This window comes from Palaemon carinicauda, chromosome 24 (genome assembly GCF_036898095.1).
Source record: "Palaemon carinicauda isolate YSFRI2023 chromosome 24, ASM3689809v2, whole genome shotgun sequence".
In the NCBI taxonomy this organism is placed as follows: Eukaryota; Metazoa; Arthropoda; class Malacostraca; order Decapoda; family Palaemonidae; genus Palaemon; species Palaemon carinicauda.
In genome coordinates this window covers 7154782-7168577 of record NC_090748.1, presented here as the reverse complement: position 1 = coordinate 7168577, position 13796 = coordinate 7154782, and the positions used below count along the sequence as shown (strand labels likewise).

The 13796-nt window shown below is 45.8% G+C and overlaps 1 protein-coding gene across 1 annotated transcript in view; it reads right to left on the bottom strand.

The window, feature by feature from the left end:
• Positions 1–11892, bottom strand: part of LOC137618003 (collagen alpha-1(I) chain-like) — a 40149-nt gene extending 28257 nt beyond the window's left edge. Inside the window, exons 1-2 of the mRNA XM_068347924.1 lie at positions 9739–11892; positions 8269–9681 (exon numbers count right to left, since the gene is read on the bottom strand). Of these exons, the coding sequence (XP_068204025.1) occupies positions 8269–9681; positions 9739–11892 (3567 nt within the window). The remainder of the gene's footprint in view (positions 1–8268; positions 9682–9738) is intronic.
• Between the last annotated feature and the right edge of the window lie 1904 nt (positions 11893–13796).

Here is a 13796-nt window from a genome sequence, read left to right as displayed (position 1 = left end):
TAAAAAAGCTAGACCATTTCCAGCTGTAGAGTCAATCTTCCAGATACCTATGAGAGAATTGATCTAGAAACTGGTCCACATGTCACCTTGAAAAAGCTTTGGTACAGGCAAAGCTTTATCGAGAGACATAGCAGACTAAAAAAGCTAGACCATTTCCAGCTGTAGAGTCAATCTTCCAGATACCTATGAGAGAATTGATCTAGAAACTGGTCCACATGTCACCTTGAAAAAGCTTTGGTAGAGGCAAAGCTTTATCGAGAGACATAGCAGACTAGAAAAGCTAGACCATTCCAGCTGTATAGTCAATCTTCCAGATATCTATGAGAGAATTGATCTAGAAACTGGTCCACATGTCACCTTGAAAAAGCTTTGGTACAGGCAAAGCTTTATCGAGAGACATAGCAGACTCGAAAAGCTAGACCATTTCCAGCTGTATAGTCAATCTTCCAGATACCTATGAGAGAATTGATCTAGAAACTAGTCCACTTGTCACCTTGAAAAAGCTTTGGTACAGGCAAAGCTTTATCGAGAGACATAGCAGACTAGAAAAGCTAGACCATTTCCAGCTGTATAGTCAATCTTCCAGATACCTATGAGAGAATTGATCTAGAAACTGGTCCACATGTCACCTTGAAAAAGCTTTGGTACAGGCAAAGCTTTATCGAGAGACATAGCAGACTAGAAAAGCTAGACCATTTCCAGCTGTATAGTCAATCTTCCAGATACCTATGAGAGAATTGATCTAGAACTGGTCCACATGTCACCTTGAAAAAGCTTTGGTACAGGCAAAGCTTTATCGAGAGACATAGCAGACTAAAAAAGCTAGACCATTTCCAGCTGTATAGTCAATCTTCCAGATACCTATGAGAGAATCGATCTAGAAACTGGTCCACATGTCACCTTGAAAAAGTTTTGATACAGGCAAAGCTTTATCGAGAGACATAGCAGACTAGAAAAGCTAGACTATTTCCAGCTGTATAGTCAGTCTTCCAGATACCTATGAGAGAATTGATCTAGAAACTGGTCCACGTGTCACCTTGAAAAAGCTTTGGTACAGGCAAAGCTTTATCGAGAGACATAGCAGACTAAAAAAGCTAGACCATTTCCAGCTGTATAGTCAATCTTCCAGATACCTATGAGAGAATTGATCTAGAAACTGGTCCACATTTCACCTTGAAAAAGCTTTGGTACAGGCAAAGCTTTATCGAGAGACATAGCAGACTAGAAAAGCTAGACCATTTCCAGTTGTATAGTCAATCTTCCAGATACCTATGAGAGAATTGATCTAGAAACTGGTCCACATTTCACCTTGAAAAAGCTTTGGTACAGGCAAAGCTTTATCGAGAGACATAGCAGACTAGAAAAGCTAGACCATTTCCAGCTTTATAGTCAATCTTCCAAATATCTATGAGAGAATTGATCTAGAAACTAGTCCACTTGTCACCTTGAAAAAGCTTTGGTACAGGCAAAGCTTTATCGAGAGACATAGCAGACTAGAAAAGCTAGACCATTTCCAGCTGTATAGTCAATCTTCCAGATACCTATGAGAGAATTGATCTAGAAACTGGTCCACGTGTCACCTTGAAAAAGCTTTGGTACAGGCAAAGCTTTATCGAGAGACATAGCAGACTAAAAAAGCTAGACCATTTCCAGCTGTATAGTCAATCTTCCAGATACCTATGAGAGAATTGATCTAGAAACTGGTCCACATGTCACCTTGAAAAAGCTTTGGTACAGGCAAAGCTTTATCGAGAGACATAGCAGACTAAAAAAGCTAGACCATTTCCAGCTGTATAGTCAGTCTTCCAGATACCTATGGGAGAATTGATCTAGAAACTGGTCCACGTGTCACATTGAAAAAGCTTTGGTACAGGCAAAGCTTTATCGAGAGACATAGCAGACTAGAAAAGCTAGACCATTTCTAGCTCTATAGTCAATCTTCCAGATACCTATGAGAAAATTGATCTAGAAACTGGTCCACGTGTCACATTGAAAAAGCTTTGGTACAGGCAAAGCTCTATCGAGAGACATAGCAGACTAAAAAAGCTAGACCATTTCTAGCTCTATAGTCAATCTTCCAGATACCTATGAGAGAATTGATCTAGAAACTGGTCCACATGTCACTTTGAAAAAGCTTTGGTACAGGCAAAGCTTTATCGAGAGACATAGCAGACTAAAAAAGCTAGACCATTTCCAGCTGTATAGTCAGTCTTCCAGATACCTATGAGAGAATTGATCTAGAAAATTGTCCACGTGTCACCTTGAAAAAGCTTTGGTACAGGCAAAGCTTTATCGAGAGACATAGCAGACTAAAAAAGCTAGACCATTTCCAGCTGTACAGTCAATCTTCCAGATACCTATGAGAGAATTGATCTACAAACTGGTCCAAATGTCACATTGAAAAAGCTTTGGTACAGGCAAAGCTTTATCGAGAGACATAGCAGACTAAAAAAGCTAGACCATTTCCAGCTGTAGAGTCAATCTTCTAGATACCTATGAGAGAATTGATCTAGAAACTGGTCCACATGTCAACTTGAAAAAGCTTTGGTACAGGCAAAGCTTTATCGAGAGACATAGCAGACTAGTAAAGCTAGACCATTTCCAGCTGTATAGTCAATCTTCTAGATACCTATGAGAGAATTGATCTAGAAACTAGTCCACATGTCACCTTGAAAAAGCTTTGGTACAGGCAAAGCTTTATCGAGAGACATAGCAGACTAAAAAAGCTAGATCATTTCCAGCTGTATAGTCAATCTTCCAGATACCTATGAGAGAATTGATCTAGAAACTGGTCCACATGTCACCTTGAAAAAGCTTTGGTACAGGCAAAGCTTTATCGAGAGACATAGCAGACTAGAAAAGCTAGACCATTTCCAGCTGTATAGTCAATCTTCCAGATACCTATGAGAGAATTGATCTAGAAACTGGTCCAAATGTCACATTGAAAAAGCTTTGGTACAGGCAAAGCTTTATCAAGAGATATAGCAGACTAAAAAAGCTAGACCATTTCCAGCTGTATAGTCAATCTTCCGGATACCTATGAGAGAATCGATCTAGAAACTGGTCCACATGTCACCTTGAAAAAGCTTTGATCTGGCAAAGCTTTATCGAGAGACATAGCAGACTAAAAAAGCTAGACCATTTCCAGCTGTATAGTCAATCTTCCAGATACCTATGAGAGAATTGATCTAGAAACTGGTCCACATGTCACCTTGAAAAAGCTTTGGTACAGGCAAAGCTTTATCGAGAGACATAGCAGACTAAAAAAGCTAGACCACTTACAGCTGTATAGTCAATCTTCCAGATACCTATGAGAGAATTGATCTAGAAACTGGTCCACATATCACCTTGAAAAAGCTTTGGTACAGGCAAAGCTTTATCGAGAGACATAGCAGACTAGAAAAGCTAGACCATTTCCAGCTGTAGAGTCAATCTTCCAGATACCTATGAGAAAATTGATCTAGAAACTGGTCCACATGTCACCTTGAAAAAGCTTTGGTACAGGCAAAGCTTTATCAAGAGACATAGCAAACTAAAAAAGCTAGACCATTTCCAGCTGTATAGTCAATCTTCCACATACCTATGAGAGAATTGATCTAGAAACTGGTCCACATGTCACCTTGAAAAAGCTTTGGTACAGGCTAAGCTTTATCGAGAGACATAGCAGACTAGAAAAGCTAGACCATTTCCAGCTGTAGAGTCAATCTTCCAGATACCTATGAGAGAATTGATCTAGAAACTGGTCCACATGTCAACTTGAAAAAGGTTTGGTACAGGCAAAGCTTTATCGAGAGACATAGCAGACTAGAAAAGCTAGACCATTTCCAGCTGTATAGTCAATCTTCCAGATACCTATGAGAGAATTGATCTAGAAACTGGTCCACATGTCACCTTGAAAAAGCTTTGGTATAGGCAAAGCTTTATCAAGAAACATAGCAGACTAGAAAAGCTAGACCATTTCCAGCTGTATAGTCAATCTTCCAGATACCTCTGAGAGAATTGATCTAGAAACTGGTCCACATGTCACCTTGGAAAAGCTTTGGTACAGGCAAAGCTATATCGAGAGACATAGCAGACTAGAAAAGCTAGACCATTTCCAGCTGTATAGTCAATCTTCCAGATACCTATGGGAGAATTGATCTAGAAACTGGTCCACATGTCACCTTGAAAAAGCTTTGGTACAGGCAAAGCTTTATCGAGAGACATAGCAGACTAAAAAAGCTAGACCATTTCTAGCTCTATAGTCAATCTTCCACATATCTATGAGAGAATTGATCTAGAAACTGGTCCACATGTCACCTTGAAAAAGCTTTGGTACAGGCAAAGCTTCATCAAGAGATATAGCAAACTAAAAAAGCTAGACCATTTCCAGCTGTATAGTCAATCTTCCAGATACCTATGAGAGAATTGATCTAGAAACTGGTCTACATGTCACCTTGAAAAAGCTTTGGTACAGGCAAAGCTTTATCGAGAGACATAGCAGACTAAAAAAGCTAGACCATTTCCAGCTGTATAGTCAATCTTCCAGATACCTATGAGAGAATTGATCTAGAAACTGGTCCACATGTCACCTTGAAAAAGCTTTGGTACAGGCAAAGCTTTATCGAGAGACATAGCAGACTAAAAAAGTTAGACCATTTCCAGCTGTATAGTCAATCTTCCAGATACCTATGAGAGAATTGATCTAGAAACTGGTCCACATGTGACCTTGAAAAAGCTTTGGTACAGGCAAAGCTTTATCGAGAGACATAGCAGACTAAAAAAGCTAGACCATTTCCAGCTGTATAGTCAATCTTCCAGATACCTATGAGAGAATTGATCTAGAAACTGGTCCACATGTCACCTTGAAAAAGCTTTGGTACAGGGAAAGCTTTATCGAGAGACATAGCAGACTAAAAAAGCTAGACCATTTCCAGCTGTATAGTCAATCTTTCAGATACCTATGAGAGAATTGATCTAGAAACTGGTCCACATGTCACCTTGGAATAGCTTTGGTACAGGCAAAGCTTTATCGAGAGACATAGCAGACTAAAAAAGTTAGACCATTTCCAGCTGTATAGTCAATCTTCCAGATACCTATGAGAGAATTGATCTAGAAACTGGTCCACATGTGACCTTGAAAAAGCTTTGGTACAGGCAAAGCTTTATCGAGAGACATAGCAGACTAAAAAAGCTAGACCATTTCCAGCTGTATAGTCAATCTTCCAGATACCTATGAGAGAATTGATCTAGAAACTGGTCCACATGTCACCTTGAAAAAGCTTTGGTACAGACAAAGCTTTATCGAGAGACATAGCAGACTAAAAAAGCTAGACCATTTCCAGCTGTAGAGTCAATCTTCCAGATACCTATGAGAGAATTGATCTAGAAACTGGTCCACATGTCACCTTGAAAAAGCTTTGGTACAGGCAAAGCTTTATCGAGAGACATAGCAGACTAGAAAAGCTAGACCATTTCCAGCTGTATAGTTAATCTTCCAGATACCTATTAGAGAATTGATCTAGAAACTGGTCCACATGTCACCTTGAAAAAGCTTTGGTACAGGCTAAGCTTTATCGAGAGACATAGCAGACTAGAAAAGCTAGACCATTTCCAGCTGTAGAGTCAATCTTCCAGATACCTATGAGAGAATTGATCTAGAAACTGGTCCACATGTCAACTTGAAAAAGGTTTGGTACAGGCAAAGCTTTATCGAGAGACATAGCAGACTAGAAAAGCTAGACCATTTCCAGCTGTATAGTCAATCTTCCAGATACCTATGAGAGAATTGATCTAGAAACTGGTTCACATGTCACCTTGAAAAAGCTTTGGTACAGGCAAAGCTTTATCGAGAGACATAGCAGACTCGAAAAGCTAGACCATTTCCAGCTGTATAGTCAATCTTCCAGATACCTATGAGAGAATTGATCTAGAAACTGGTCCACATGTCACCTTGAAAAAGCTTTGGTACAGGCAAAGCTTTATCTAGAGACATAGCAGACTAGAAAAGCTAGACCATTTCCAGCTGTATAGTCAATCTTCCAGATACATATGAGAGAATTGATCTAGAAACTGGTCCACATTTCACCTTGAAAAAGCTTTGGTACAGGCAAAGCTTTATCGAGAGACATAGCAGACTAAAAAATCTAGACCATTTCCAGCTGTAGAGTCAATCTTCCAGATACCTATGAGAGAATTGATCTAGAAACTGGTCCACATGTCACCTTGAAAAAGCTTTGGTACAGGCAAAGCTTTATCGAGAGACATAGCAGACTAGAAAAGCTAGACCATTTCCAGCTGTATAGTCAATCTTCCAGATACCTATGAGAGAATTGATCTATAAATTGGACCACCTGTTACTGTGGAAAAGATTTAGCATAAGCACATCTTCATCAGGAGACATGGCATACTAGAAAAGCTAAACCATTTCCAGTTGTATAGTCAATCTTCCAGATACCTATGAGAGAATTGATCTAGAAACTGGTCCACATGTCACCTTGAAAAAGCTTTGGTACAGGCAAAGCTTTATCGAGAGACATAGCAAACTAAAAAAGCTAGACCATTTCCAGCTGTATAGTCAATCTTCCAGATACCTATGAGAGAATTGATCTAGAAACTGGTCCACATGTCACCTTGAAAAAGCTTTGGTACAGGCAAAGCTTTATCGAGAGACATAGCAGACTAGAAAAGCTAGACCATTTCCAGCTGTAGAGTCAATCTTCCAGATACCTATGAGAGAATTGATCTAGAAACTGGTCCACATATCACCTTGAAAAAGCTTTGGTACAGGCAAAGCTTTATCAAGAGATATAGCAGACTAGAAAAGCTAGACCATTTCCAGCTGTATAGTCAATCTTCCAGATACCTATGAGAGAATTGATCTAGAAACTGGTCCACATGTCACCTTGAAAAAGCTTTGGTACAGGCAAAGCTTTATCGAGAGACATAGCAGACTAGAAAAGCTAGACCATTTCCAGCTGTATAGTCAATCTTCCAGATACCTATGAGAGAATTGATCTAGAAACTGGTCCACATGTCACCTTGAAAAAGCTTTGGTACAAGCAAAGTTTTATCAAGAGACATGGCAGGCTAGAAAAAAGGTAGACCATTTCCCGCTGCATTGTCCATATTCCAGTTACTTATGAGAGAATTGATCTATAAATTGGACCCCCTGTTAATGTGGAAAAGATTTAGCATAAGCACATCTTCATCAGGAGACATGGCATACTAGAAAAACTAGACCATTTCCAGCTGTATAGTCAATCTTCCAGATACCTATGAGAGAATTGATCTTTATTTCTGTATTGTACTTCTGTTCATTCTGTTCATTCTTGAGACTTTCCATACACTTGTGCTTTTCCGATATAATTTTCCAAATATAACATTCTCCCAAGCACTACTAGATGAATGTACTTTTTTTGACATTTTAAACACATCACGTCTAATATTTCTAAAGAAATAATGCCATTCCTTCAACTCACCTCTAAATTTACCGGGTAACAACAATGCGGGGTTAATTAGCTTACATCCGAAGAGAGAGTTCCAAAGTATCAGGAAATACAATCTATTCCTCTTCAGAATAGTGTAACGGGATGCAGAAGATGGGAGATACATTTCTAGCATAAATCTTCTCTTCTTCTTTTTCTTCTTTATTTTCTTTCTTTTTATTGGTAGACGTTTCCCAGGAAACTTACCTTTTTCTTTTGGTGGCGTTTCTTGTGCTCCTGTCTGCCATCCTTGTACTTCTGGAGGCATTCCTTGTTCTCCTGTCTGCCATCCTCGTACTTCTGGAGGCATTCCTTGTGCTCCTGTCTGCCATCCTTGTACTTCTGGAGGCATTCCTTGTTCTCCTGTCTGCCATCCTCGTACTTCTGGAGGCATTCCTTGTTCTCCTGTCTGCCATCCTTGTACTGCTGGAAGCATTCCTTGTGCTCCTGTCGGCCATCCTTGTACTTCTGGAGGCATTCCTTGTGCTCCTGTCTGCCATCCTTGTACTTCTGGAGGCATTCCTTGTTCTCCTGTCTGCCATCCTTGTACTTCTGGAGGCATTCCTTGTTCTCCTGTCTGCCATCCTCGTACTTCTGGAGGCATTCCTTGTTCTCCTGTCTGCCATCCTTGTACTTCTGGAGGCATTCCTTGTTCTCCTGTCTGCCATCCTTGTACTTCTGGAGGCATTCCTTGTTCTCCTGTCTGCCATCCTCGTACTTCTGGAGGCATTCCTTGTTCTCCTGTCTGCCATCCTCGTACTTCTGGAGGCATTCCTTGTTCTCCTGTCTGCCATCCTTGTACTTCTGGAGGCATTCCTTGTTCTCCTGTCTGCCATCCTTGTACTTCTGGAGGCATTCCTTGTGATCCTGTCGGCCATCCTTGTACTTCTGGAGGCATTCCTTGTGCTCCTGTCGGCCATCCTTGTACTTCTGGAGGCATTCCTTGTGATCCTGTCGGCCATCCTTGTACTTCTGGAGGCATTCCTTGTGCTCCTGTCGGCCATCCTTGTACTTCTGGAGGCATTCCTTGTTCTCCTGTCTGCCATCCTTGTACTTCTGGAGCCATTCCTTGTTCTCCTGTCTGCCATCCTCGTACTTCTGGAGGCATTCCTTGTGCTCCTGTCTGCCATCCTTGTACTTCTGGAGGCATTCCTTGTGATCCTGTCGGCCATCCTTGTACTTCTGGAGGCATTCCTTGTGATCCTGTCGGCCATCCTTGTACTTCTGGAGGCATTCCTTGTGCTCCTGTCGGCCATCCTTGTACTTCTGGAGGCATTCCTTGTGATCCTATCGGCCATCCTTGTACTTCTGGAGGCATTCCTTGTGATCCTGTCTGCCATCCTTGTACTTCTGGAGGCATTCCTTGTTCTCCTATCGGCCATCCTTGTACTTCTGGAGGCATTCCTTGTGATCCTGTCTGCCATCCTTGTACTTCTGGAGGCATTCCTTGTTCTCCTATCGGCCATCCTTGTACTTCTAGAGGCATTCCTTGTGATCCTGTCTGCCATCCTTCTACTTCTGGAGGCATTCCTTGTGATCCTGTCTGCCATCCTTGTACTTCTGGAGGCATTCCTTGTTCTCCTATCGGCCATCCTTGTACTTCTAGAGGCATTCCTTTTGATCCTGTCTGCCATCCTTCTACTTCTGGAGGCATTCCTTGTGATCCTGTCTGCCATCCTTGTACTTCTGGAGGCATTCCTTGTTCTCCTATCGGCCATCCTTGTACTTCTGGAGGCATTCCTTGTGATCCTGTCTGCCATCCTTGTACTTCTGGAGGCATTCCTTGTTCTCCTATCGGCCATCCTTGTACTTCTGGAGGCATTCCTTGTGATCCTATCTGCCATCCTTCTACTTCTGGAGGCATTCCTTGTTCTCCTGTCGGCCATCCTTGTACTTCTGGAGGCATTCCTTGTGCTCCTGTCGGCCATCCTTGTACTGCTGGAGGCATTCCTTGTGATCCTGTCTGCCATCCTTCTACTTCTAGATGCATTCCTTGTGATCCTGTCTGCCATCCTTGTACTTCTGGAAGCATTCCTTGTTCTCCTATCGGCCATCCTTGTACTTCTGGAGGCATTCCTTGTTCTCCTGTCTGCCATCCTTGTACTTCTGGAGGCATTCCTTGTTCTCCTATCGGCCATCCTTGTACTTCTGGAGGCATTCCTTGTGATCCTGTCTGCCATCCTTCTACTTCTGGAGGCATTCCTTGTGATCCTGTCTGCCATCCTTGTACTTCTGGAGGCATTCCTTGTGCTCCTGTCGGCCATCCTTGTACTTCTGGAGGCATTCCTTGTGATCCTGTCTGCCATCCTTGTACTGCTGGAGGCATTCCTTGTTCTCCTATCGGCCATCCTTGTACTGCTGGAGGCATTCCTTGTTCTCCTGTCGGCCATCCTTGTACTGCTGGAGGTATTTCTTGTTCTCCTATCTCCCATACTTTTACTATTGGAGTCATTCCTTGTTCTCCTGTCTGCCATCCTTGTACTTCTGGAGGTATTTCTTGTTCTCCTGTCTCCCATACTTGTACTGCTGGAAGCATTCCTTGTTCTCCTGTCTGCCATCCTTGTACTTCTGGAGGTATTTCTTGTTCTCCTGTCTGCCATCCTTGTACTCCTGGAGGCATTCCTTGTTCTCCTTTCTGCCATCCTTGTACTTCTGAAGGTATTTCTTGTTCTCCTGTCTGCCATCCTTGTACTTCTGGAGGCATTTCTTGTTCTCCTGTCTGCCATCCTTGTACTTCTGGAGGTATTTCTTGTTCTCCTGTCTCCCATACTTGTACTGCTGGAGGCATTCCTTTTTCTCCTGTCTCCCATACTTGTACTGCTGGAGGCATTCCTTTTTCTCCTGTCTCCCATACTTGTACTGCTGGAGACATTCCTTGTGCTCCCGTTGGCCATCCTTGTACTGCCGGAGCCATTCCTTCTGCTCCCGTCGGCCATCCTTGTACTGCCGGAGCCATTCCTTGTGCTCCCGTCGGCCATGCTTGTACTGCCGGAGCCATTCCTTGTGCTCCCGTCGGCCATGCTTGTACTGCCGGAGCCATTCCTTGTGCTCCCGTCGGCCATGCTTGTACTGCCGGAGCCATTCCTTGTGCTCCCGTCGGCCATGCTTGTACTGCCGGAGCCATTCCTTGTGCTCCCGTCGGCCATGCTTGTACTGCCGGAGCCATTCCTTGTGCTCCCGTCGGCCATGCTTGTACTGCCGGAGGCATTCCTTGTGCTCCCGTCGGCCATCCTCGTACTGCCGGTGCCATTCCTTGGGCTCCCGTCGGCCATCCTCGTACTGCCGGAGCCAATCCTTGGGCTCCCGTCGGCCATCCTCGTACTGCCGGAACCATTCCTTGGGCTCCCGTCGGCCATCCTCGTACTGCCGGAGCCATTCCTTGGGCTCCCGTCGGCCATGCTTGTACTGCCGGAACCATTCCTTGTGCTCCCGTCGGCCATGCTCGTACTGCCGGAGCCATTCCTTGTGCTCCCGTCGGCCATGCTCGTACTGCCGGAGCCATTCCTTGTGCTCCCGTTGGCCATGCTCGTACTGCCGGAGTCATTCCTTGTGCTCCCGTCGGCCATGCTTGTACTGCCGGAGCCATTCCTTGTGCTCCCGTCGGCCATGCTTGTACTGCCGTAGCCATTCCTTGGGCTCCCGTCGGCCATCCTTGTACTGCCGGAGCCATTCCTTGTGCTCCCGTCGGCCATCCTTGTACTGCCGGAGCCATTCCTTGGGCTCCCGTCGGCCATGCTTGTACTGCCGGAACCATTCCTTGTGCTCCCGTCGGCCATGCTCGTACTGCCGGAGCCATTCCTTGGGCTCCCGTCGGCCATGCTTGTACTGCCGGAACCATTCCTTGTGCTCCCGTCGGCCATGCTCGTACTGCCGGAGCCATTCCTTGTGCTCCCGTCGGCCATGCTTGTACTGCCGGAGCCATTCCTTGTGCTCCCGTCGGCCATGCTCGTACTGCCGGAGTCATTCCTTGTGCTCCCGTCGGCCATCCTTGTACTGCCGGAGCCATTCCTTGTGCTCCCGTCGGCCATCCTTGTACTGCCGGAGCCATTCCTTGTGCTCCCGTCGGCCATGCTTGTACTGCCGGAGCCATTCCTTGTGCTCCCGTCGGCCATGCTTGTACTGCCGGAGCCATTCCTTGTGCTCCCGTCGGCCATCCTCGTACTGCCGGAGCCATTCCTTGTGCTCCCGTCGGCCATCCTCGTACTGCCGGAGCCATTCCTTGTGCTCCCGTCGGCCATCCTCGTACTGCCGGAGGCATTCCTTGTGCTCCCGTCGGCCATCCTTGTACTGCCGGAGGCATTCCTTGTGCTCCCTTCGGCCAACCTTGTACTGCCGGAGGCATTTCTTGTGCTCCCGTCTGCCATCCTTGTACTGCCGGAGCCATTCCTTGTGCTCCCGTCTGCCATCCTTGTACTGCCGGAGCCATTCCTTGTGCTCCCGTCTGCCATCCTTGTACTGCTGGAGCCATTCCTTGTGCTCCTGTCTGCCATCCTTGTACAGCTGGAGCCATTCCTTGTGCTCCCGTCTGCCATCCTTGTACTGCTGGAGCCATTCCTTGTGCTCCTGTCTGCCATCCTTGTACTGCTGGAGGTATTTCTTGTGCTCCTGTCTGCCATCCTTGTACTGCTGGAGCTATTCCTTGTGCTCCTGTCTGCCATCCTTGTACTGCTGGAGCCATTCCTTGTGCTCCTGTCTGCCATCCTTGTACTGCTGGAGTCATTCCTTGTGCTCCTGTCGGCCATCCTTGTACTGCTGGAGGTATTTCTTGTGCTCCTGTCTGCCATCCTTGTACTGCTGGAGCCATTCCTTGTGCTCCTGTCTGCCATCCTTGTACTGCTGGAGCCATTCCTTGTGCTCCTGTCTGCCATCCTTGTACTGCTGGAGGTATTTCTTGTGCTCCTGTCTGCCATCCTTGTACTGCTGGAGCCATTCCTTGTGCTCCTGTCTGCCATCCTTGTACTGCTGGAGCCATTCCTTGTGCTCCTGTCTGCCATCCTTGTACTGCTGGAGGTATTTCTTGTGCTCCTGTCTGCCATCCTTGTACTGCTGGAGCCATTCCTTGTGCTCCTGTCTGCCATCCTTGTACTGCTGGAGGTATTTCTTGTGCTCCTGTCTCCCATCCTTGTACTGCTGGAGGTATTTCTTGTGCTCCTGTCTGCCATCCTTGTACTGCTGGAGCCATTCCTTGTGCTCCTGTCTGCCATCCTTGTACTGCTGGAGGTATTTCTTGTGCTCCTGTCTGCCATCCTTGTACTGCTGGAGGTATTTCTTGTGCTCCTGTCTGCCATCCTTGTACTGCTGGAGGTATTTCTTGTGCTCCTGTCTGCCATCCTTGTACTGCTGGAGCCATTCCTTGTGCTCCTGTCTGCCATCCTTGTACTGCTGGAGCCATTCCTTGTGCTCCTGTCTGCCATCCTTGTACTGCTGGAGGTATTTCTTGTGCTCCTGTCTGCCATCCTTGTACTGCTGGAGGTATTTCTTGTGCTCCTGTCTGCCATCCTTGTACTGCTGGAGCCATTCCTTGCGCTCCTGTCTGCCATCCTTGTACTGCTGGAGGTATTTCTTGTGCTCCTGTCTGCCATCCTTGTACTGCTGGAGGTATTTCTTGCGCTCCTGTCTGCCATCCTTGTACTGCTGGAGGTATTTCTTGTGCTCCTGTCTGCCATCCTTGTACTGCTGGAGGTATTTCTTGTGCTCCTGTCTGCCATCCTTGTACTGCTGGAGCCATTCCTTGTGCTCCTGTCTGCCATCCTTGTACTGCTGGAGCCATTCCTTGTGCTCCTGTCTGCCATCCTTGTACTGCTGGAGGTATTTCTTGTGCTCCTGTCTGCCATCCTTGTACTGCTGGAGCCATTCCTTGTGCTCCTGTCTGCCATCCTTGTACTGCTGGAGGTATTTCTTGTGCTCCTGTCTGCCATCCTTGTACTGCTGGAGCCATTCCTTGTGCTCCTGTCTGCCATCCTTGTACTGCTGGAGGTATTTCTTGTGCTCCTGTCTGCCATCCTTGTACTGCTGGAGCCATTCCTTGTGCTCCTGTCTGCCATCCTTGTACTGCTGGAGGTATTTCTTGTGCTCCTGTCTGCCATCCTTGTACTGCTGGAGGTATTTCTTGTGCTCCTGTCTGCCATCCTTGTACTGCTGGAGGTATTTCTTGTGCTCCTGTCTGCCATCCTTGTACTGCTGGAGCCATTCCTTGTGCTCCTGTCTGCCATCCTTGTACTGCTGGAGGTATTTCTTGTGCTCCTGTCTGCCATCCTTGTACTGCTGGAGCCATTCCTTGTGCTCCTGTCTGCCATCCTTGTACTGCTGGAGCCATTCCTTGTGCTCCTG